The 23,264-nt window shown below is 41.1% G+C and overlaps 1 protein-coding gene across 8 annotated transcripts in view; it reads right to left on the bottom strand.

Moving 5' to 3' along the window:
* Positions 1-763: 763 nt before the first annotated feature.
* GATA3 (GATA binding protein 3) overlaps positions 764-23,264 on the bottom strand; it is a 60,095-nt gene continuing 37,594 nt past the window's right edge. For 4 of the 8 annotated variants that reach the window (XM_089526668.1, XM_089526666.1, XM_089526667.1 and 1 more), the window contains 3 exons: positions 20,096-20,241; positions 8,346-8,471; positions 764-2,067 (listed from right to left, as the gene is read on the bottom strand). In XM_089526668.1, the coding sequence (XP_089382794.1) occupies positions 1,783-2,067; positions 8,346-8,471; positions 20,096-20,241 (557 nt within the window). In that variant the 3' untranslated portion in view covers positions 764-1,782. Of the gene's footprint in view, positions 2,068-8,345; positions 8,472-20,095; positions 20,242-20,666; positions 20,687-23,264 lie in introns of all 8 variants that reach the window. The other 4 variants (XM_089526671.1, XM_089526665.1, XM_089526673.1 and 1 more) reach the window with 4 other exon arrangements.

Genomic DNA, 23,264 nt, shown 5'->3' with positions numbered 1-23,264 from the left:
GGTGAAAGAAAATCACATGGCTGTAATTGTAACTCATGTGGTGCCCCATGGTGCTGCTTTAGGCTTTGTTGTATGCATTTAACATTGTCTTACTTAGGTGTTTTTTGTCACAGCAAGTGTGTTACTCACATGGATTCTTCAAGTAAATGTTTTGGGACTTTTTATTTTTTTGAAAAGTGAGAATGCAGAATTACTTCATAAAATTATAATTATAACAGTAATTGACTACTTATGGCTAGGAACTATGTTGTTGTTGTTGTTGTTGTTGTTGTTGTTTGCCTTCAAGATGACTCCAACTTATGGTGACCCTCTCAAAGGATTTGCTTGGCAAAAATTTTTCAGAGGAGGTTTGCCATTGCCTTCTTCTCAGGCTGAGAGAGTATGACCTGCCAAAGGTCAGTCAGTGAGTTTCCATGGCCAAATGGGGCTTAGAACCCTGGTCATAATCCAGTGCTCAAACCACTACACCATGCTGTCTCTATTCATGCAGAGAAACCTAAACCAATGGATTGTCCCACCCAGATCAGGTAACAGTAGATTCAATCAATTGATGTATGGTAGGTTAACACTTATGTAAATCCCATTGCTTCAATGATTTTACTGTAATTGGAATTAACAACTGGATTTATGTCACAGAGTTCTTGTTCTTCCACAAAGCACAAGCCAACATCAAATCAACAGAATTTAATCTAGTTTATTCTCCAAAAAAAGGAGGAAAAATATGAAAACAAAACCAAAAGCGCAGTTCTTAACACCAGCCGTAAGTAAAATTTGTACAACCATTCAGTCTGTATCATAGGATGAAATAAATCTACATCTTGTCTTATTTTGGTGCTTTGAGTTATACATACAAACAACAATTACAAGAACTTGTTCACAATGCGTATAGGCCTGGACAAACTCATCGTGGCAAGAAGCGGAATGTCACACTGATTGCCCTGAAACTGTTCAGAAATTTCCCCCCTAATTCAGAGGCCCATAGCCTGGAATGAATGATTTGCCTACAACTTGGATTAATTTATTTTTTTTAATGCATCAAAACAACTTGAGCCAGTAAGTGAAGAAAGAGAGAAAGAGAAAGAGAGAGAAGCGAAAAAACAAAAAAAACAAAACCCCACAACTGTCAGTTTGTCCATTTGCCGGTTTGACCTCGTTCCTCTCGAATTGTACCATGAATCACGTTTGTCTCAATATTTTGTTTGTGGTGCTTTGACCCAAAACTCCAAACTGTTTAGTTTTTTCTTTCCTTTTTTTTTTACACAGCTAACCAGATGTCACAGTCTTCTCCAAAAATGTACATTATTTCTTACAATATAAGTTATACAGTGTTCTGCATCGATCTGCTTGGGACTGGGGTTTCAGGGCAGGGGGAAGAGGGATGGCAGGGTGCCCTGTTGTATCATCTTCACAGCACTAGAAACTCAGTTCAAGAGTGACTTTGTGTCCGTATGGTTTATTCACAAATGGGAATCCCAATTTGGTGGTGGAAAGAACACACTCGAGAGTGCAGCCAATGGTCACTTTTCCGTGAGACTGTTTGTTTTTATGCCTTCAAACCAACTTTTAAAAGTACTCCTTTTTTTCCTTTTTCCTTCTTAATTTTTTTGTCTTTCTCCATCCATTTCCCAAGGGCTTTGAATGTTCAAAAATGCTCTCTCGCCAGCAATGAAGGCAAGTCCATAGAAAACGTCCTCTCATTTTGAGAACTTTAAAGGAAAAGCAATCAGGCGGGGAAGTCTCTATCTCTCTCTCTCTCCATCTCTCTCTTCCCCGGGCATGCTCTTAGCCCATGGCAGTGACCATACTGGATGGGTGGTGAGGTCCAAAAGACAGACTGGAAGGCGGGTGCATTGGGGTCGGCGTGGTGAGCATATGACCTGAATGGCTGAAGGGCGAAATGTGGCTGATGGAGGACATGTGTCTCGAGAGGGCGGCCGGGTTGAAAGAGCTGCTCTTGGGGAAATCGTCCAAGCTGTCATGAATCTTTTTGCACTTTTTCGACTTGCTAGACATTTTTCGGTTTCTGGTCTGGATGCCTTCCTTCTTCATAGTCAGGGGTCTGTTAATCTAAACAAAAATCAATTAATTTTTTTGTGGGGTTGTCCATCCCTGCTTTCCCCAAAAACCTCCTAACTCCCTCTAGACATTCCCTTTCATTCCAGCGTTTCGCAGATTAAAGCCAGGTCATGTGCAGGCAAGCAACAGCAAAGGATGATCAAGATAACAAATGAGGAACACAAAATGAAAGGTTGCAGAAGTTTGCTTTTGCCAGGGCCAACTGGGAAGAGCACAATTCCACTGTCTCCTCTCCTTTCCCTCTCTTCTGAATAAATAAAATATAAATTGCTTTTGTACTTTGCAGAAACTGAAGTAAGCTGAGGAGAACGAAGGGAGAAAGGAAGAGGAAGGGAGAAAACTGGGACATTTCAAAAACCAATGAAAAAATGGAATGACAGAAGGTTAATCAGGACTGATCCTGACAAAGCAGGTTAGTTGAAGGGCATGACACAGTACACTGAAATACCACTGTCTTTCTCTGCAGTCCTTCTCAAAATGGTGATAGGAGGTGATATGGTGTTCCTTCCTACCACCATTTTGAGAAGGACAGCAGGCAAAAATGGAAGCATTTGGGAGCAGCATTAAATTCTCGGGTGCTCATGTGGGTGGAGCGGGGGTATGTTTGTGTTTCTATGCCTTTATGCATTGTTTGGAGGCAAAAAAGTGCATGAAAATCATGCCCGTTTTTTTAAAGAGAGAGGGGTTGGGGTCTTTGGAGACCAGAAAGGTGATGTCCAGGGACCACATGCAGCCTACCCCTGCTCAAGAGGATGGGTGGCTCTCTTGTAACCCTCCATAAGTAGCTGGACTGCAGCTCACAGCATCCATCACCATTGCTTGTGTTGGCTAGGGATGATGGGAGCTGCAGTCCCACAGCATCTGGAGAACAAGTGTTCTGGCTCTTTTTTAGGAGGCTATTATGAAGAAAGGACTGGTTCCAGGCTAACATCAAAATGCATTCTGTGAATCAGCTCCTACGTTATCCCTTTGTGAGAGGCAGATAACATGGCGGTGGCCATAGTGAGATACAAGGCGCCATTTTAAAATCTGCCATAAAGGCCTGAGGTAAATTTACCTCAAAGACCTATGGGAAATTAAAATGGTGCCCTCTCAGGGCATCACCAGTTCTTTGTTTTCAGCTTAATGTGACTGTTGAGCTGATTCCATTGGTTCAGTCCATCTGTTGCAAACTATGTCCTGCTATTCTGTAACGCTTATGCCCAAAACAGAATAAAAGCATATAGAAATGGATCATCTGAGCCAAAAAAGCACCAGATAAAATCTGGTACACTGAGCTGCAATTACTCGAATGCTTTTGGGGGAAATACAGATGTTGTGACTCACATAAAGAGGCAGAAATGAAATTAATCAGAATGAAAGGAAAAGAATGAGACTGAGGCAAGCAAGGCATAAATATTTTGAAAAAATAAATAACAGGCATATTTAAAGAGTTCTGAATAAAAAAAAGAAGCTCCCTCAAACATAGAAATGAGATTTCTTGCCACATTTTAAGGTACAGTGGGTCCTTGGTATCAACTGGGCTTTGGTTCCAGGACTCCCTGTGAATACCAAAATCAGTGGATGCTCAAGTCCCATGAAATATAATGGCATAGTAAGATGGTGTCACTGATATAAAATGGCAAAATCAAGGTTTGCTTTTTGGAATCTATGTACTTTTTAAAATATTTTCAAGCCAGAGATGGCTGAATCCATGGATTAAAAATCCATGCATACAGAGGGTCAACTATAATACCATTTAAAGAACTCTTCATCCTATACATACTGAAACACAGAGTAGACTATTATCTAAAAGTATCTTTGCACCTATATCTGAACACTGACATAAGCAAAGGACCTAAAAGCTGGAGCTAGAAAGTCCCTCAAGATTGACATATTAATATCTGCAATGCCTACTTCTTAATACAGTATTCCTATTAATAGGATTGCATTAGCTGTCCTGATTGCATTTTGCAGAGAGGTGGAATATAAATACATTTTATTATTATATTATTATTACCTAGAGTTGACCCATCTTTCCTTCCTTTCTGCTGATCTCTAGACTGACCTTCTCCATGAGCATTCCCTACCTATGTCTTCCACCAGCTTCTAGCAACTCTGTAGAACCCTCAAAATTATCATGAAAAAAGGGGCAGAAGAGAAAAGGTTTCCTTCACCAAACAAGCCCAAACCATTCTGTGTTCCAATCAGAACCTTGAAATATTATTTAGTGGGGCACAATTCCTATAATCCCTCACCATCATGCTATCTGGAAAAACTGGGGAGCTATAATCCAGAAAAGTAACTTTTCCATGCTCCAGTTCAAACTCAGCCTCCTCCCCTGGCCCAGCACACTCCAGATGGGCTGAATTGCAGTTCCTATCATCCCCAGCTAGTGGATGAACTAGCTTGGCTGATGGGAGTTGTCTTCTATCACATCTGGAAGGTAGTGAAGGAGGTTGATGTAACCCAGATGATGCTGGATTTTTTTGCAAGGAAAATTAAATCCTGGAGGATGTGGTTTCTTAATATGCTTCATTCTCAACTTGAACTTGCCCAAATTTGGCCGAGTGCTTATGAGACATCATAGGCCAGTACAGAGACCTTCCCATTAGCCACTAACTCTGTTTTTCAACTGGTGAATCATGTCCAAAACCTATAGTGTTTCATAGGAGTGGCACCCACATTATTTTGCTGTTCATGTTGTTGTCTTATTTATTTTAATGGTAAGAATGAGAAAGCTTCTACCCTCCAGCTGTCATTGGGCTGCATATCCCAGCAGCCTTGGTCAGCATAGCCAGTGATGAGCAATGCTGGGACATGCAATCCAACAAGATCCAGAAGGTCATGGGTTCCCTATCCTTGTGTGAAGAGAAAAGCAGAGAGAAAAAAGAGTATCCCCTCCAACATTTCACAGATGAAAATTATGTGTGTGGTCAAGCAACATCAGAATGTGGTCAAGATGGCAAAAGTTATTAATAAGGAAGAACATACAAGATAGGAGAGGATGGAGCAGTTTGCTTTTGCATGAGCTAACACCTTCCTCCCTCCTCTCCTCTTTTCCATGCTGAGTAAATTAAGTGGAAACTACTTCTTGCACTTTAAACTCAATTTACCTGAAGTAAACCAAAGACAAAAGGGGAAAGTGAGAGGAGAAGAGAGAAACTGAGACATTTTAAAAGCAGCTGAAAAAGTGGGACAATAGAGGATTAACTGGGACTGTTCCTGCCAAATTGAGAGAGAAGGTATGAACCAGGAAAAAACAAAGGGAGAAGTAATATGGCAAAATGATTTCTACCAGGTCACTATTTGTTCATCCAAACCAGTGCAATTCTGTTCATGTTTACTGAAACGTAAACCTTGTAGAAAAGTTAGAAGGGGTAATGACTAAGGTTGGATTAAAGTTGCTTTTGACCATATGCACTGGAAAGTGCTGCATGATCTGCTTGTTATGTTCATCTCTTCTATACTGAATTTGACTCCATGTTACAGTTTGAGTCTCCCTTATCCAAAAAAATTGGGACCAAAAATGTTTTGCATTTCAGAGTTTTTCGGATTCTGAAATATTTGCATTTGCACAACCAAATTCTAAACATAAAATTCATTTACTTTTTGTGCACATCTTATACATACACACAGCCTGAAGGTAATTTTATACACACTATTTTAATAATCTTGTGCATGAAACAAAGTTTGTATACACTGAACCATTTGAAAGCAAAGGTGTCACTATCTCAGCCACTCATATGGACAATTTTTGATTTTGGAATATTTCAGATTTTGGAATTCCAGACAACAGAAACTCAACCTGTATTAAACTCTGCTTTAGGCTTTTGATGTAGTCTTTGAGTAGTACCAGAATTCAACTGACAATGGATTTAAAAAGCCTAATGGCTGGCTCTATTCATAATCTAGCTGCTTGATCATATATTTTTAAGTAGTCAAAATAGTAAAGATATTAAAACAGGATATCTGCAAGGCCACCTCCTTTAATATGAGCCAGCCCAAACTTTGAGATGCTAAGTGGAGGCCTTCTTCATGTCCTCCTATCCCACACAGCTAGATTGGTGGGTAACTGTGGCAGGGCTTTCTCTATAGCAGCACCCTGAATGTGAAACTCTCTTTAACATCATTCCTTCAGAGTTTGTGCTGTTTCATGTGATCTTTAGCTCTTAAAACCAGAGGCAGTTGCACTGTTTGTTTTAACAATATTTGGTTTTAAAATTATTTTTAAGGAGTGTTTTCAATCTATTTTTAAAGGGTTTATTCATGCATTTAGTGTTTTTATGCATTGTACCTCATCTTGGAGCACTGAGAGGCTTTAAATTCTTTCAATAAATAAATGTAAATGCTTTGACTAAATAAAGACAGACAGATGGAGATAGCAGATGGTGCCCAGGAACAGCATACCTTCTACTTGTTCTGATTTAGCAGGGAAAGTCCCCAAAAATCCATTGTAATCTGTTTTTCAGCTCCTTTTAAAATGTCTCATTTGTTATCTGTTCCTCCCACTTTCCTCCTTGGTCCTCAATTTATTTCCACTGCTGCAGACTGAGGTGCGATACAGACCGCCATAGAATCATAGAATCGTAGAGTTGGAAGAGACCACAAGAGCCATCCAGTCCAACCCCCTGCCATGCAGGAAATCTCAATCAAAGCATCCCCTACAGATGGCCATCCAGCCTCTGCTTAAAGTCCTCCAAAGAAGAACATCTTTAAAGCGGTATACTCACACCAATTCTAGAGTTAGGGACCGCATGGCAACCGCACGGTCCCTAACCCTAATGCATGCCGGTGGTGCAGTAATGGCGGGATCCCATGTACATGAGTGCCGCCACTATGGCGTAATAGACACATAGCGTCCGCACATTGCACCGTGCCAGTTACATCATGAGTGCACCATTGGCACACTCATGGCATAACTATGGTGGCGCAAAAAGTACCCATTTTATCTGGGTTCTTTTGACTCCGGAGAGACAGCACACAGTTTGGGGGCTGTGCCATCCCTCCAGAGTAAAAGCAGGTGTTGGCAGGCCACCGTTTCTCGGCAGTCTGTACTGCTCCTGAGTTCAAAGGACTGAGATCAAAGTAGTTTGCATTCCATTTAATTCAGAAGGGGGAATGGCGAGGGAAAGTGGAATTTTGCCCTTCCCAGTAAGCTCAAGTAAAAGCAAACTGCTACAGACTCTCCTAGCTTGTATGTTCTTCCTTATTAATAAGTTTTGCCATCTTGACCATACTGTGAGGTTGTGTGTTCACATATATCCAAGTTTTCATCTGTGAAATGCTGGAAGGTATGAAACAGCATCTATAGGAGAGGAGTAACCCACTTTTTTAGTATCAGTCCCTGAAAAAGGTAATATTTTTGTCTCAAGAAAACCATCAGATGATTCATTTCATTGTATAGGTGTTGGAGTGAGATTTTTGTTTTTCTTTTACTCACTCTAGAGAGGAAACAGAGGGGAAAACAGCAAGAGGGCATCTAAAACAGGTTTAAGTCAGAAATGACTTAATGTATTCAGAAAAGCTACCACCATCTAACCCCAAATGGCTTCAGAAGGGGGTTAAATGAGAATTTTTGAGGAAGGACTCTGCCTGTGGTGACGTAAAAGGAAATAACAACTAAAAAAACTACAAGGGACATCAAAGCAGAGCAACTGAAATCAGCCTCTCCCTGCATCATCCAGTTGTATTATTCTAATGCCTAGCAAGGAATAAAAAAATGGCATGGAATCATAGAGTTGGAAGAGAACACAAGGGCCATCCAGTCCAGCCCATGTCCTTAAAATGTCTCTTCATTAGGGCTGCTATGATCCAAGATGACTATAATCTGCTCTTGTTTGACAGGTTCTTTCTGAAATGCCCGTGCCTCTCTTCAGCTACCTTTACACCAAGTTATGTGATGGCAATCTACCTGACATCATACACAGGAAGAGCAAACTCATTTTCTGACTCTCAGCCCTTACACAGCTAAAACAGCACTGACAAGACTGGAGAGTGAAGTATGAGTTTCACACAGGCCAGATGTTCTTCACCTCTAGTTATAAACCTCTACCAGCAAACTTCAATTCAAGATGCATTAGTTCAATGAGCAACGCACATGTGGATTGAAGTACATTGTATCCAACCATTAGGAGCCCTAAGGAAAAGCTGACAAGATGAGTTTTGCAGTTAATTTGACTTTGCCATTGCATTTGTATATTTAATTTAATAAATTAAAAAGAAAATAGGAAGAAGGTAGCATAGCTTAATTGCAGAGGCATTAATGAAAGAGTTACCATCTCACTTACATTGTGGAGCTTGTAATATAGCCCACAGGCATTGCACACTGGATCGCCATTGGCGTTCCTCCTCCACAGGGTTGTGGTAGTGGTCTGGCAGTTTGCGCATGATGTTCCTGCCCTTCTTGCAGCTGACTAAAGAGAAAAGAGAGAACACAACCACATCATAAAGCCATCAGAAAGTGGACTCTTCAAGACTGTGAAGTCTGGGTGTATGTCCAGAGTGCAAAACTAAAGCCATCCCAAAGATCCATTGCAAGAAGCAAGACAAAACAAGACTCAGTGCAATCACAGTATAGTTGTAAACATCTATATTGGATCTGGATGTAGGCTTAACTTAAATCAGACCCATTGAACTTAATGAGACATAAGTCGGAACTCAATGGTTTCAGTGAATTTATTCTAATGATGAGTAATCTATTTTATGCATCAGGCAGCATTGTATCAAAGGAACGTGAGGCTGATGTCGGTTGCATTTTTATCAGCAAAAGCCCCACTGATTAAATAAAATTAAAAACATATATACATCAGCTGTTATTCCTACATCATGCAAAATTTATTGTTATCACTGATGCTATAATTCCTACGATAACACAACAAATATAAGAACGTCTCCCCATTATTTTTCCATCTACATGAGAAAAGAATTCCTAAATACAAGCAGCACAAAAAAAAAAGATTCAAGAACATCAGGAACACATGAAGTAACAAGACAGATAATAGTCCTTTTTTGAATATGTGCAGTACATTTTTCTTATTATGCCAAAGGACCACTGTAACAAGTCCTTGCTCACATAACAGGGATGAGATACACCATCCATGTGAGACAATGCCAAGTGTGAAACATTTTTTCCCCTCTCATTTTAGAAAGCCAATTTTTGATACCTTAAGACACCATTTGCCAGGTTGTTCTAGCCCAAATATGTTAGACTAGAAATCCCATCATCTCCAGCATCAATTGAAGATAGGCTTTGCTGTAAGTGGTGGGAGTCATAGGACAACACATGTGGAGGGTAGCATGTTGTATTAAGATGTCACTGACAAGTCCTCCGGACCATTTTTGTTCAGTTGCCTTAGTGAGATGTGTCCATTTTCATATAGTGTTTTTTCTCAACTCTAAAAATATTTCCCATTTATCCCACCAAATACTGTTCTAAAGGTATGCATTTTTATATCCATTTTAGAGATAGGTGGCTGAGTGAGAAGGTTTTGCATAAGGCCAGCTAGTAAGTTCCTTGGAGATCGGAACAATAACAGTTTAGCTAACGGCTAAACCCTTGGCTGCTACCTTAGAGCAACCTGTTCTCACTCTCTAACAAAATATTGACTCTTATTGCATCACATTCCAGAAGGGAAATAGTATTTAAGTGACAAGCTTCTTCACTGGCCTACTATCTGCCTTCCAGCTTTTCAGCTTGGTTTAAAAGCTAATTTAATGCTCTAGCCATGCCAAGGAAACATGGTGCTATATCTACCATAGGTTTAGTTCAGCTTCTGTTTATCCCATTTTAATGCCACTTAGAAGATGCCAGGGATATATATTCTGAATAAACGGACCTGCAAAAAATGTTGCAGTGTTGGGCACCACTATTGAGAATACTCCAATCCTCCTGCCAGCCAGTTTTCTTCCTCACCACTCTCTAATTCTGTGGCCCCTGAGCATGCACAGTGTAAATTTAGCTCTTCAGGACTTCCTCTCCCTCCTAAAGATTTCTTTGTCCTAAAAGATTGTTTGTACTTTTGTAAAAACTGAGGTTCCCTTGCATCTGCTGATATACCTTCCAACCATTATCTGAAGGCTACTGTTTGCACTGCATGAGAACTGGCACTTAAAGCATGAAGATTATTTATATCAAACATAGGCAACTACTAGGGGACATCTAGGAGACATTTGTAGCCTTCCCTTTATCTTACTAAGTCACAAACCTGTTGTGACTCCCAAAATTTCTTAATTAAATTGTCAAGCTGAATTTATAAAGTAAGTAAAGTAGGTGCCTTCAAGTAGTGACCTCATGAATTTAGTAGGATATTGTTAGGCAAAGAATACTAAGAAGCGATTTGCCATTGTTTTCCTCTGAAATATAGCCTACAGTGCTTGGTGCTCCCTGGCAGTCTCTCTTCCAAGAACTAATCGGACCTAATGTAGCTTAGTTTCCCAGATCAGATGGGCCCTGACACTTTCAGAGTATATAGGCCAAAGGTATATTAGCAATATTTCATAACTTAGAACATAGTATTCACACCCAATGGAATTTTGGCATATCACGGAATACAGACACACACACCCAACACTTCAAGACACATATATGTGATTGGTACAAAAACATCAATTGCATACCCTCCAATTGTCCTAATTTGACAGGGACAGTCCTGATCAATTCTCTGTCATTCTGATTTTTCAGCTGCTTTTAAAATGGCTCAGTTTCTCTCTCCTCCTCTCACTTTGTCCTCAGCTTATTCAGCTGCAAACTTTGTTCCAAGAGCAAAAGTAGACTGCACTCAGTCAACTCTGCAAGGTGGATAGGAGAGGGCAAAGTCTTACCCTTCCCAGTAACATCAAGCAAAAGCAGCTGCTGCAGCCTCCTCTAGCTTGTGTGTTCTTCCTTGTTAATAACTTCAGTCATCTTGATCACACATTGATGTTGTTTGGCTACACATGTCATTCTTTTCTTCGACAAAATGCTGGAGAGTATGCATTTGTTCCCCATAAAAGTACCATAAAGGTCTTGCACTTACTAGATAAGATACCTACAATGCAAGGGGTATCTGTCTTTAAGAATACCACAGAGGCTGATTTTCAACTTTAAGTCCATTCATCATTAGCTAATTACTGAATTTAACAGAACTCATTTCCATATCATGAAAATGTGGCTACAATCACTCCCGGCAAAGCATGGTTAATAATTTCTTTGGAGGACCTGTAGAAATCTATCACATTGCACTGACAGTATTGACACAACCAATGTTCCCTTACAGACTAGACCTGCACAACACATGAAGCTGCCTTGAATCCTATCTAGCCACTTTGAATACCACTGTGGGAAAAAGGCAGGATAGATATTCAATAAATAAATAAAATGATCCACCAGGCTAAAACACATATCATCAACAGCAATGTACAGGAAACTACCAGGGATACATTAACCTTAATTTGACAAACACTCAAGTTGGTGAATCCTAGAAAAAGGGTCAATGTATCACAGCAACACAGAAAAGTACCCTTTCCTAAGTTCCAGTATGGTCTACCAGGGTGGTTTTAGCCTTTAGATGCCAACCCTCAGAAGCCTCAATCACCATGAGCAACTGTCATGGATACTGGGAGCTGAAGTTCAAACCAACAGGAAAACCAAAGCAGTATTCCACCTGCTCCATTCTAGCCAGAAGTTGCTTTGCTAGTCCTTCGGCAGAGATGGTTCCCATGAATTCTAACATGCAAAGTACGCTCAGATCTACTAAAGTTCATGCTACTAACTTCTTTCATTCAGTTAGTTTCAAAGTACTACAGCCGGCCCTCCCTATCCACAGATTATTTATCCATGGATTCAACCATCTACACTTGAAAATATTCAAAAAATATGTAAATTCCAAAAGAGAATCCTTGATTTTACCATTTTATATAAGGGACACCATGTTACTAGGCCATTGTATATAATGGGACATGAGCATCCATGGATTTTGTTATCCACAGGGAGTCCTGGAACCAAACACCAGCGGATACTAAGGGCCTACTGTGCAAAATCTCTTTGTATACAGATGTCTCATAGAACTGCTACCCTTTCCCCAGTCTCTGACAAGGGGACCAATCTCAAGGCAAGCAGTACTAGGAGAACACAATGTTTGTTTTTTACATGCTTGTTTGCTTTAAAGTGTGAGCACCCATCTCCACCCATTCCCAGCTGGTGCCAATGCTCTCTAGCCCAACACAAAGGTGTCTGTATGTGTGTTGCACTTGTGCAGCACTGACACACCAAAAGGCTAGGACTGAGGAGAAGTGACTGGGAAGACAGCCAGTGGGTGCTGTTTGGAGCTAGGTAGGAAGTGAAGTGCCAGTGTTTTGGCTCATAAAACACTGGCACTCCACTTGTCATACAAGACCTAGCATCAGCATTGCTGAGTCTGGGGAAACCTTTCCAGTGACTAGCAGTGAGTCTTCCACAAGCCCAGCAGCAATTTAGGAGGAAAAATGTCCCTATGTTGTGCATACTATAGAGATAGATATGTATGAAGCCATGTATTATTATTATTATTATTATTATTATTATTATTATTATTATTATTTCTTACCCACCTCTCCCCATGAATCAAGTAGGGAATGAGGAGTGGCTTAGGGAGCTGGATATATTTAGCCGGAAGAAGAGAAGGTTACGAGGTGACATGATAGCCATGTTTAAATATTTGAAGGGATATCATATTGAACATGGAGCAAGCTTGTTTTCTGCTGCTGCAGAAACAGAGCAATGGATTCAAACTACAGGAAAAGAGATTCCACCTAAGAAAGAACTTTCTGATGGTAAGAGCTGTTGGACAGTAGAATACATCACTGTCTTGGAGTATGATGGAGTCTCATTCTTTGGAGGGTTTTCAACTGAGGCTGGGTGGCCATATGTCAGGAGTGCTTGGATTGTGTCTTCCTACGTGGCATGGGGTTGGACTGCATGAGTAGTCAGTCACTCACACACTCAGAAGCACCTTTCACAACACTTCTGGGTTTTCCAACTCTATGATTCTATAATTTAAGTGCTGGAGCAGAAGTAGGCATAAAGCAGCCCATGGACAGCATGTGGCCCCTAGATCCCACTTTTGTGATCCCTGGTGATATGGATGCAGCATCCACTGGAATGCTGAGGCAGTCCCCAAATGATCCAAGAAAGGCATACAGAACCTGGTTAAGGCATGCAGCCAGAAAAATGCTTGCTAGCCACTGTTGGGCTGCAAACGTTGTCAAACTGGATATGAGAGCAAGGACAGGTTACTAACACTCACACTCTAGCTATGAAGGAAACAGATCTTGAGCAGAGATTGGGGATAGGAAGATAGTTTCTAGGTTTTCAAAATCTTGATGTCATATGATGTGATGTGGATGATCTGACACAGGACTGGTACTTTCAGGATGGTGTGGCTGTACACATGTATCCATATTTTAGGTGTTTGAGTATATTAATTATATCACATAGCTTTTCTGTTCAAAGGCCAGCAATGTCCAACTTTTAAGACATTACCATTTTTAATACCCAATTTTGGGGGAGGGGTGTTGCTTGTTTTAATCCCTTTGGTGGAAATTTGGGGCAGTAATGTATTGATCTAACATTACATAATAAATTAGCATTTTCAAACGCTGGTTCCTCCTTTGCAATTTTGGATTGATTGATTGATTGGACAGTCTGTCTGATCGATCAAACCTCTGACTGACTGATTGGACAGAATTTTGTGCTGCCTCCTTTTCGCTCCATGTTTACCAAAAGATATCTTCAAGCTCATGTGGGACTATAGCCCAGTGCTAGAGCACAAGTTTCATGCAGACCCTTTAAGCCACAGCTTGGGAAAAGTTACCTTACATAACTTGGGCTACAGCTCCCCAAATCCATGGTCATGCTAGCTAAGAAATAATAGGAGGCATAGTCCAAAAAGGTAATTTTCCTGAGTTCTGTTTCTAGCTAGGTGAGTCACTTTGTGGGAAACCTTTTATTATTACTTTGTTGTGTTTCTCTAGTATAACCTGCTTCCCTCTAGATGGTTTGGATGACAACTTTCATCATCTCTGACCACTGCCCAGGCTTATAGCAACTGATGGAAACTACAACTGATGGAAACTACCCATGTTGGATCAGGTTGCTGTAGTGGCTGAAAGAGGCTGTGTCTCTTTTTAAAAACCTACTGGGTTTTTTATATCTGTTATCTCCAATCTGCAGATTTTTCCTAGGAAGTCAGCTCTTGCAATTAAAAAGAAATGCAAGGAGGGAAAATACATCAAAAACAAAAGCCAGGAGTGCATTTATTTCCCACAAAGTATTTATTTGGGGGGTTCCCCCTGTTTTGTTTTGGGTTTGTTTTTTTTCAGGAACAGAACAAAGTCATCTCTCTGTTAATTAGGGTTAGAGCAATGTTTCTTTTAAAGAAAACAGCCAGGATAAATTGAGGTGGCACCTAACCTTCTGCTTGTGATTTGTGTGAAGGGGAAATGGCACCCAGCCAGGAAAATCAGACCGCTTTCTCCAAAGAGGGATTAGAAATGTCCTCTTTGTTTTCTATTGTGGTGGCACATTGGTCTTCCTTAGAACTCTGGTTTGCACAGATGTCAAGTCCACCTGAATGAACTTGTATTAGACTTTCTAGCCAGGAGAACTCCAGAAAGCCAAGAACTCTACTGAACTTAGAAGTACACTAGCATTTTGTGAACATGAGAAATTGTTTCATACTACAGTGGGCCCTCCATATCCTCTGGGGTTAGGGGCACAAACCCCCCATGAATATGGGGGAAATCAAATAAAAAACATGTGGTTTTTTCCTGAGAGAACACCTCTCGAAGAATCTCTGTGTCCTCCAACGCAACTCTACGGCCAACATCCAACAGTGGTTGACCATAGAATTGCACTGGAGGACCTACAAATGCCTAGAGAAGTGTTTTCTCTAGAAACCTCTAGACCCTTTACTGTGCAGCTATGGTCAACTTCTGGCAGAGTTGGGTTGGAGGACCTAGAGATTCCTAGAGAGAACATATTAATCAAATCTGCATAGAATCAAAGCTGCAAATGTGAAAGACCAGCTGTAATTCAGATGTATCTGCCTATCTGGTCCAGTATTAGGGTCACCTGATCCTTAGTCACCAGTTTTCATGGGTCATCTCCAAGTGGGAGACAAGGGTGGAAATTCTCCAGTTTTGATGGGCTCAGGAGGAAAGCACTGTATGCTGATCTTCTGCCCAACTAGAAAAGCAGCAGCTTGCTATAACTTCCAAAGCTTCATTGATTTGTTGTGGCAACTCACAAAGACTCTCAAAGGGGCTCTCTGTATTTACTAAATTTGTTTCCTCCTCCCATCCCTGTTTTGGGAACCAGAGCTCACCCTCCCCACTGCTCTGCATTCACCTTCTGGCTACAAGCTGGAAGGTTAAATTAAAGGTTTCTTCTCCAGTCTTTCTCGTTTCTGGGAACAGCCCCTTAGCTAAGATTTCTGTCTTAATTTCCAAATAGGAAAATATACACAGTGTGTGTTGTGTGTACATGTGCATGCTTGAATGACAAGCTGCGAGTAACTATGTTTGCCATTTAATGCATAATGTTAAACGACGTGGCTGGGGCCATCTCTTGGTCTCAGTTTTGGCCCAAAAACCTCAGTGCCAAGAGTGAACCTGAACTGCTAACTCTTCCCAGTATTACAATTAGGAACCATTTCCTTTTTTGGACTATAAATCTCAGAATCCTCCAGCCAGCAGTACTGCGGTGGTAGTAGTCCAAAAAAGGAGGCAACTGCCTACTCACATCTACAGCAGCTCCTTGAGATTTCTCACTGGTACTTAGGAAGAAGAGAGCTGGTCAGCTAACTTCTAAATTAAAACAAGTATAGGGACGGTATAAACACCCTTCACCATGTTGGTCCCAATCCAGATTGAGACTACATGGGTGAAGAATCTCAAGCCATGAAAGGGGCCTTGGTGCATTTGTTTTCTTTATTTTTATGGCATGTTCTGGACAACCATGGTTGATGCTTAATACATCTTGCTTAGTTATCTCACCAAGGTTTCTCTTGGTAATATCACCAGCAGCTGCCTCTTCTGAAATCATATGGGGTTGTCCATAGGTCTCCAGTTTTGGAACCAGAATCTGAGAGTCTGGGACAGTCCTGACACGGCTATCTGAGCTATGCATGCTTTTCACAATACACAAATTTTCACAATGCACAATGTGCATTTAAGACCTTTGTCCCCTGAACTATATCAGACAGCTGAGTTTCCCTGCCAATTTAATATCCCACAATGCCTCTGATACATCAGCAGTCTGGAAACTGGGAGAAATCTGAATGGCCAGCTTCCTACAACAACATACCAGAAGAAGTGTGCTTGCTGAATCCCCAAATTAGCCAGGTAGGACTGTGAAAATGTGCTCTTAACTGCAATCCTAAAAGGTTGCTGCCAGAAGTGTATATGACATTCAGCTAGATGGAATAAAGGTCTGGCTCAGGATAACTCAGTTTTCTATTTACCTGGGCTAGACTGTTGCAGCAGAAACAACAGAGTCCTATGATGTCAAGGAGGATCAGAACTAGGCACAGGCAAATTCCAGATCACGCAATAACTTCTAATGATGGCCAGTACTGGATTTATGCACAATGCTTCCTCTGATTATGAGGGACCATAAATACGAAATCTACATAAAGATTTTTGTACCTTGGCTCAAACATTGATCTAAACAGAAGAGACTGGAGTCAAGAAATAAGATGAAGCCTGGGAATGGGAAGGATAGCCATAAAAGAACTAGAAAAGATCCAAAAATGTAAACATATACAACTGAGCATTAAAGTTAGAATTGTCCAAACCATTATATTCCCCATCACCATGTACCGACGTGAGAGCTGGACAGTGAAGAAAGCTGACAGAAAGAATATCAACTCATTTGAGATGTGCTGGACAGTCAAAAAGACAAACAAAATGGGTCCCTGAACAGATTAAACTGGACCACTCCCTGGAAGCCAAGATGATGAAATTTCAGGCTGATGTACTTTGGCCACATCATGAGAAGGCATGACTCACTTGAAAATGAAATAATGCTAGGAAAGGCAGTAGGAAGACCAGTGGAAGACTTGGAGTCTTAGAGATGTCTCATCCATAGGGTCACCATGAGTCGGGGATGACTCAAGGGCAGTTAGCAACACAAATATAACCTTCCCTACAAAATTAAATTTTCTGGTAATAGCATGTGGCCTCTTACATTTTACATAGCTTAAGGGGCCTCATCCCTTTGTAGGGATGAACCTACAAAAATCGCAGAAAGAATTTAGCACAGTCAGGTACCCATGGGAACAGCAGCCTTGGGTTTCATATGGCTCCCATTTTGCAGATGAGAAAGATGCATCTAAAAGGTGTGTGCATCCCATCCTCTACTGAAAGCAGCATTACAGTAGGCTAAGGGGTAGGATGGACCATGCTGAGATTTATTTCATCCCAATTTTCCTCCACAGTTCCCCCCTCCCACCCTCAGCTTCATTTAAAGTTCTTTCTCCAAACAGCCTTGTAACCCATCCAAAACATTTAGAGAAACAGATGTAGAAACAAACAAATGTCCCATTCCCTTAGGGCCAAACGACACGGTACACGCAGTCATGTGTAAATTTCCTCCAACTTTTTAACTAATAAAAAGCAGCTGTAGGGGAGATGGTGTTTTTGAACAGAGCAAGGGGAATGGCTGGTTAACCCTTCTCCCTTCTACCTGTTTTTTACTCATTGTTGTCCCCAAGCAAGCTATCCCCCCACTCCCCACTAAGGAGAAAAGATAGTCGGCTCTCCATATCTTTTCCTTCCATATAAAGAAAGGCAAAAGGGTGAAGAGTAAGGTCAACAGTGAACCCAGGAAGAGATTGATTCTCCTTTTGCACTAAAACTAGCCACTTGCCTCTGATGAATCGGAAAAATGAGAGCGTCACAGATTTTATCTAATTAAAAAACTTCATAACAATAATAAATAAAGTGCTGCATTTTTCTTTTATTTGTATGAGTTTTTACATTGTGCCTTAAATGGTTTGCTCTTTTCCTTGTTTTAATATTTTTTGGTCTTAATTGTAAACTGCCTGGAATTACAAAGGAATCTTGTGGCACTTTTGAGACTAACTGAGAGAAAGATGTTTGTAGCATGAGCGTTGGAAGACTCAGTCTAGTACATCAGATGCAAACGAGTCTGACTTGATGGTGAACGATAGAATGTAAACCATTAAATCAAATAAATACATGAATCTAATTTGACTGTTGAGCACTGCCAGACCAAACTGATGACTTACATTTGGGTCATCACGGAACCTTCATGACACTTCACACCACACTTCATGAAAAGTGCAATCCTTGGGTGCATCTGCATGGTAGAAATAATGCAATTTAACTGCTGTGGCTCCATCCTACCGAGTCCTAGGATTTGTAATTTTCTGAGGCCCCAGCACTCTTTTGACAGAGAAGGCTAAAGACCTTATAAAACAGCAAATCCCAGAATTCCATAGGATGGAGCTACAGCACTTAAAAATAGTGTCAAACTGCATTAATTCAACATGCATCCCCTTGTCTGATATGCACACAGGTTCACTACTGATTCAGCAGTTGCTGGATCGGGAAACAATGAGACACTCTTGGGATGGGAATTGGGCAGCTCTCTACATGTTATTGAATTGCAACTCCCAGCATTCTTCACCACTGGCAATGCTGGCAAAACTGCTGGGAGTAGCAGTCCAACAACATCTTGTAGGCCACACAATCTACCCTTGACCTACATCCCCAATGCAATAAGCTATCCATGCCCCTGAATCCAGCAGTTTTCCCATGTTTTAGGCCAAGAAGGGACAAAGCCTCCAGAACCAACCATCCACCTACAATCAGGTTGTTCGAACATTTTAAAAAATCTGTTATTCAAAACCAAAAATTGGATGTCCTGTTTGTTCTAGGTGTTTTGTTTGGAGGGATATTATTTTTGACTGTCTACATGGCCTTCAGTGGGTACCACAACAGAATGTCAGCTCAGATGGCAGAAAAATGGTATGAGGCCTGCCACAGTAGCCCACTTCTTTGGGATGCTTTTCTTTACATTTCTACACAACCAAGAGAAAATGAACTGTGGAAGAAAACTCACTCTGACATGTTTAAGTGCAACAAATGTAATCCAGGAGAGCTGCTTCTTTGGGGAGCATTTGAGAAATCCATACCATCCAGCATTGCACCAATAAAAACCAAGATGTTTGTAGCCAAATAGCATTGGAATGTAGTCAGAGTGGCTACAGTTATTAATGAGGAAGAACACAAGAACAACACACAAACAAGGAGAAACTGCAGCAGTTTGTTTTTGCCTGAGCCCATTGGGAATAGTAAGATTCCACCCCTCCTCTCTTTCCTCCCAACTGAATTGAGTTCAAACTACTTTTGCACTTTGAACTCATTTTGCAGTAATTTAAGTTAGCTGAGGACCAAGGTGGAAAGGAGGAGAAAGAGAGAGAAACTGGGCCATTTGAAAAGCAGCTTAAAAAATGGGATTAATCAGGACTGTCCATGTCAAATCAGGACAGTTGGAATGCATGGAAGTCAGTTCAGATGGTAACAGATGCATCATTTTGAAAATCCTTTTACTTTTTCAACTTTTGGAGGGGAAAAGGTTAGTCAAGACATGCCATCCTTTTGTAAAGAATCTCATTATTTTGTTTCCATGCCTGCTGCATGCTTCCCCCCCCCACCAGATTCCACTTTCTTCAACCACCACCCCCCAAAAAACATTCAAGAAAATCACCCCTTACTTGATTTTTTTTTAAAAAAAATACCTTCCAAAGAAATATAGAGAGACATAGAAATGGTACATAACTTGGCAGGCATAGTGAAAAAGGGGGGGTGGGCTCTCTCAAAAACCCTCTTCTGTACAGACAGATAAGACTTTGGGCGGGGTGGCCCAGTTCTACTCCCTCCAGAAAGTTCTCCATCTTGGGCTGAGGAAATTCAAAAACACAACATGACAGGGAGGGAGAAAAGAAAAGAAAAAAAATAAGAAGTTAGTACAGTTGTGAGATGCGGAGTCACTTACCAGCCTTCTCTTGGGCTTTATCAGGGGGCGGTTCTGCCCATTCATTTTATGATACAGTCCACAGGCGTTACAGAGGTAATGCCCAGTGCCATCTCTCCTCCATAGGGGGGTCGAGGTAGCGCCACAGTTTACACACTCCCTGCCTTCTGGAAACAAGAGGGGACAGAGTTGATTGATGGACAGCAAGGGAAGGAATAGAGAGCAAGGGATTGGAAGAGATCTGAATTATCCCCCCACCACCACCCATCTAATTCACCATTCCCTTCGTATCGTATTTCCCTATGTGAACCAATCCGAGTTTTAATATCTTTGGGCAGAGAGCTTTCTCTTGATCCCATCACCATCATAGTACAGCTAGTCAGGAGTGTCACTAGGGGGTGCGAGGGGTATTGCCTGCACTGGGTAACATCTCACAGTGGGTGAACAGCCAGTGGGACAATCTCTCCTACACAGAATGGGAGTTCTGTCCCCTCCATCAGTGGTGTTTTCTGGGTTTGGCATGGCAGCTGCATGAGCTCGCATGCCAGATCCGGACAAAGCAGGCTGCCTGGAGGCAGCAGCTTCATGCCACCACCATGATAGCATGAGTTACTGCACCGGTGTGACACCAAGGCTAGTGATGCCACTCTGGCTGCTGAGGACACAGGAGAAAGCCTTCTCGGTGGCTGCACCCAAGCTATGGAAATCTCTGCCAAGAAAGGCTTAGTCAGCCACTTCTCTGCTCTCTTTTCACCAGCAAATACCTTTTTATTTAAAAATAGGCCTTCATCTTTTAACTGGTTGGGGCAGTGTAACAGATGGTTCTCAAGGTATTTGATGTGCTTTCAGCTGTTCTAAATTAATGTTTTGAAGTGGATGATGTTTCATGCTTTTTTTTTAACTGTTGTATTTCAGACTATTGTAGCTCTAATTGTTTTAAGATAAGGTCTGAGCAACTTTGGGTCCCATTTGGAAGTAAAGTGGGATATAAAGTGCAAGTCAAAATCCCCCAAAACCACTTTTTCAACATCTTAAGAGAAATCTTTAGCTGATTTATTTCAGCAGAGCCTCCTGCCACTTTGCTCAGACACTCCATTGAGCTGAATGGGGCTTACTCCCAGGTAAGTAAAGACAGAGTGGAGTCTGCTTCACCTTTTGTGGATCCTGCCATTCACTCCGCGTTCATTTGCATTGTGATGAAACTAGTCCTTTGGAATGAATGGGGATTGTATGGGAAAGGTTACCCTGATTTCTGTAGGTCTGCTCTAAGCATGACTAAATCTAGATCCAACCCAATATTGCTGGTTGAGAGAGAAGCATACTGATTTCTCTGACTTTGAGACCTTTTTAGAGACAAGCACACATGTTGTGACTGTCAGTTTCTTGGAAGATATCCTTACTCTAGCCTGAAGGTAAAAGCAGCAATAACTCTTGCAAAATGTTGCAAAGAAATAATCATTATTTATTAATTTGGAGAAGTTACTATTTTGGACTATAACTCCCATGCTGTCTTGGAGTTGTATTCCAAAAACGTAATGTATCTGAGTTAATAAATATGGATACATCATCAACAATCACAACAATTTCATTTATATACCACCTTTTTCACAAGACTGGGTTCAAGGCAATTTACACATTTAAAAGATAACAATTAAAGACATACAAAAAGCAACATTAAAATTGAATTAGACTGTGAACCACATTTAAAACATATGTCTTTAAAAGATTTTTTTTAAAAAAAAATAAACAATGTAATATCGATAGTTTCCATTCAGTCAGGGACACTGTTGTAATCAGTCAGAAGATTTTTAAAGCATTAATATAACCAACTGACCACTTCATATCTCAGCCCTATAAGATGCTAATAGGTTCACTGAGAGACAGCCTATGGTTGGCCCTAGAAAGGTGAAATTCTATTTCCATTCCTAAACTCCCCTACCATTCAAGGATCAGATGTATAAACACAATATAAAAACACATACACCCCACATAATAATATTAGCATGTTGATATAGCCCATTGAGGTACAGCAACTCAGGTATAGCAGATTATTCAGAACGAATCAAATGCATACATCTATGAAAAAGTAGCCAGTGTCAAGGTATATAAACTCACTGGGTGACCTTCAGCAAGTCACACACTCTTAGCCCCATAAATTAAAAATGACTTGAAGGCACACAACGACAACAGCATATAATTGTGACCCAACAATGTATCTTAGTCCCATTTCACTGAATTTCTGAAAATTCAATACAGTGAGCCAGCGCCATACGCGGGCGCGCCATACGCGGCCTTTTGCATACGCGCTCAAGCCGTGGGGCGCACGCGGGGCGGAAGGGGCAGCACGTCCCATTCAATTGAATGGGCGCGTGCGCCCATTGCGCCCCGCACGTACCCGCGCCGCCGCGCACAAGCCCCATTGTTTCCAATGGGGCTCGAGCATAGGCGGAATTCGCCTTATGCGGAGGGATCCGGAACGGATCCCCCGCGTAAGGTGAGGACGGACTGTACAACCCAAATATTAATCCGTGTAGATGATTTTCTCTAGAGCAAATAACAAAAAGTAAGAGGTTTGGGGCTAATGTTTGTTACGGACAGAGTCCGTAACAGGAGTAGGGGCGTCTAGAAGAGACGCCCCTTTTTTAAACTGGGACGTCCTGAGGACGTCCCAAATGGCGGTATGTAACCCGCCATAGTCATGCTTACAGTAGAATCCCTAAAATCAATGCAATTTAAATTGATTGTGTCCAATTTAAGACCTGGTGATTTCACTTAGTTAAATGATTAAGCCTGGGATCCATCCCAATATTTTATAAAATACTATTTCCTTCATACTTTATTAGTTTCTTCTAAAAAGAAATTGTCAAATACATACTTTATATAAAAAGGGATTGCATTTCCTCCTCGTGGGCTAGTCAGATTACACAAATTAAAGTTATGGCAGATTCCCATCCCAAATTGTCTATCCACTCACAGACCTTATAATTTTGTAACCACACACACAAATATATATAAAGCAGAGGTTTGCAAGTAGCAGAATCCCTCAACAAATACAATCAGGAATTACAGTTCCAAAAGTAACATTTCCAAGTTCTGCTAACACACACGCACGCACGCACACACACACATGCTCTGAGATATAATATTGATATTTCAAAATATATCTTGAGAGCTGCAGGCCAGAAAGGAC

Source organism: Sceloporus occidentalis, unplaced genomic scaffold (assembly GCF_023333645.1).
Source record: "Sceloporus occidentalis isolate IW3139 unplaced genomic scaffold, rSceOcc1.0.p SCAF_5, whole genome shotgun sequence".
Taxonomy (NCBI): Eukaryota; Metazoa; Chordata; class Lepidosauria; order Squamata; family Phrynosomatidae; genus Sceloporus; species Sceloporus occidentalis.
This window is presented reverse-complemented; position numbering and strand designations above follow the sequence as displayed.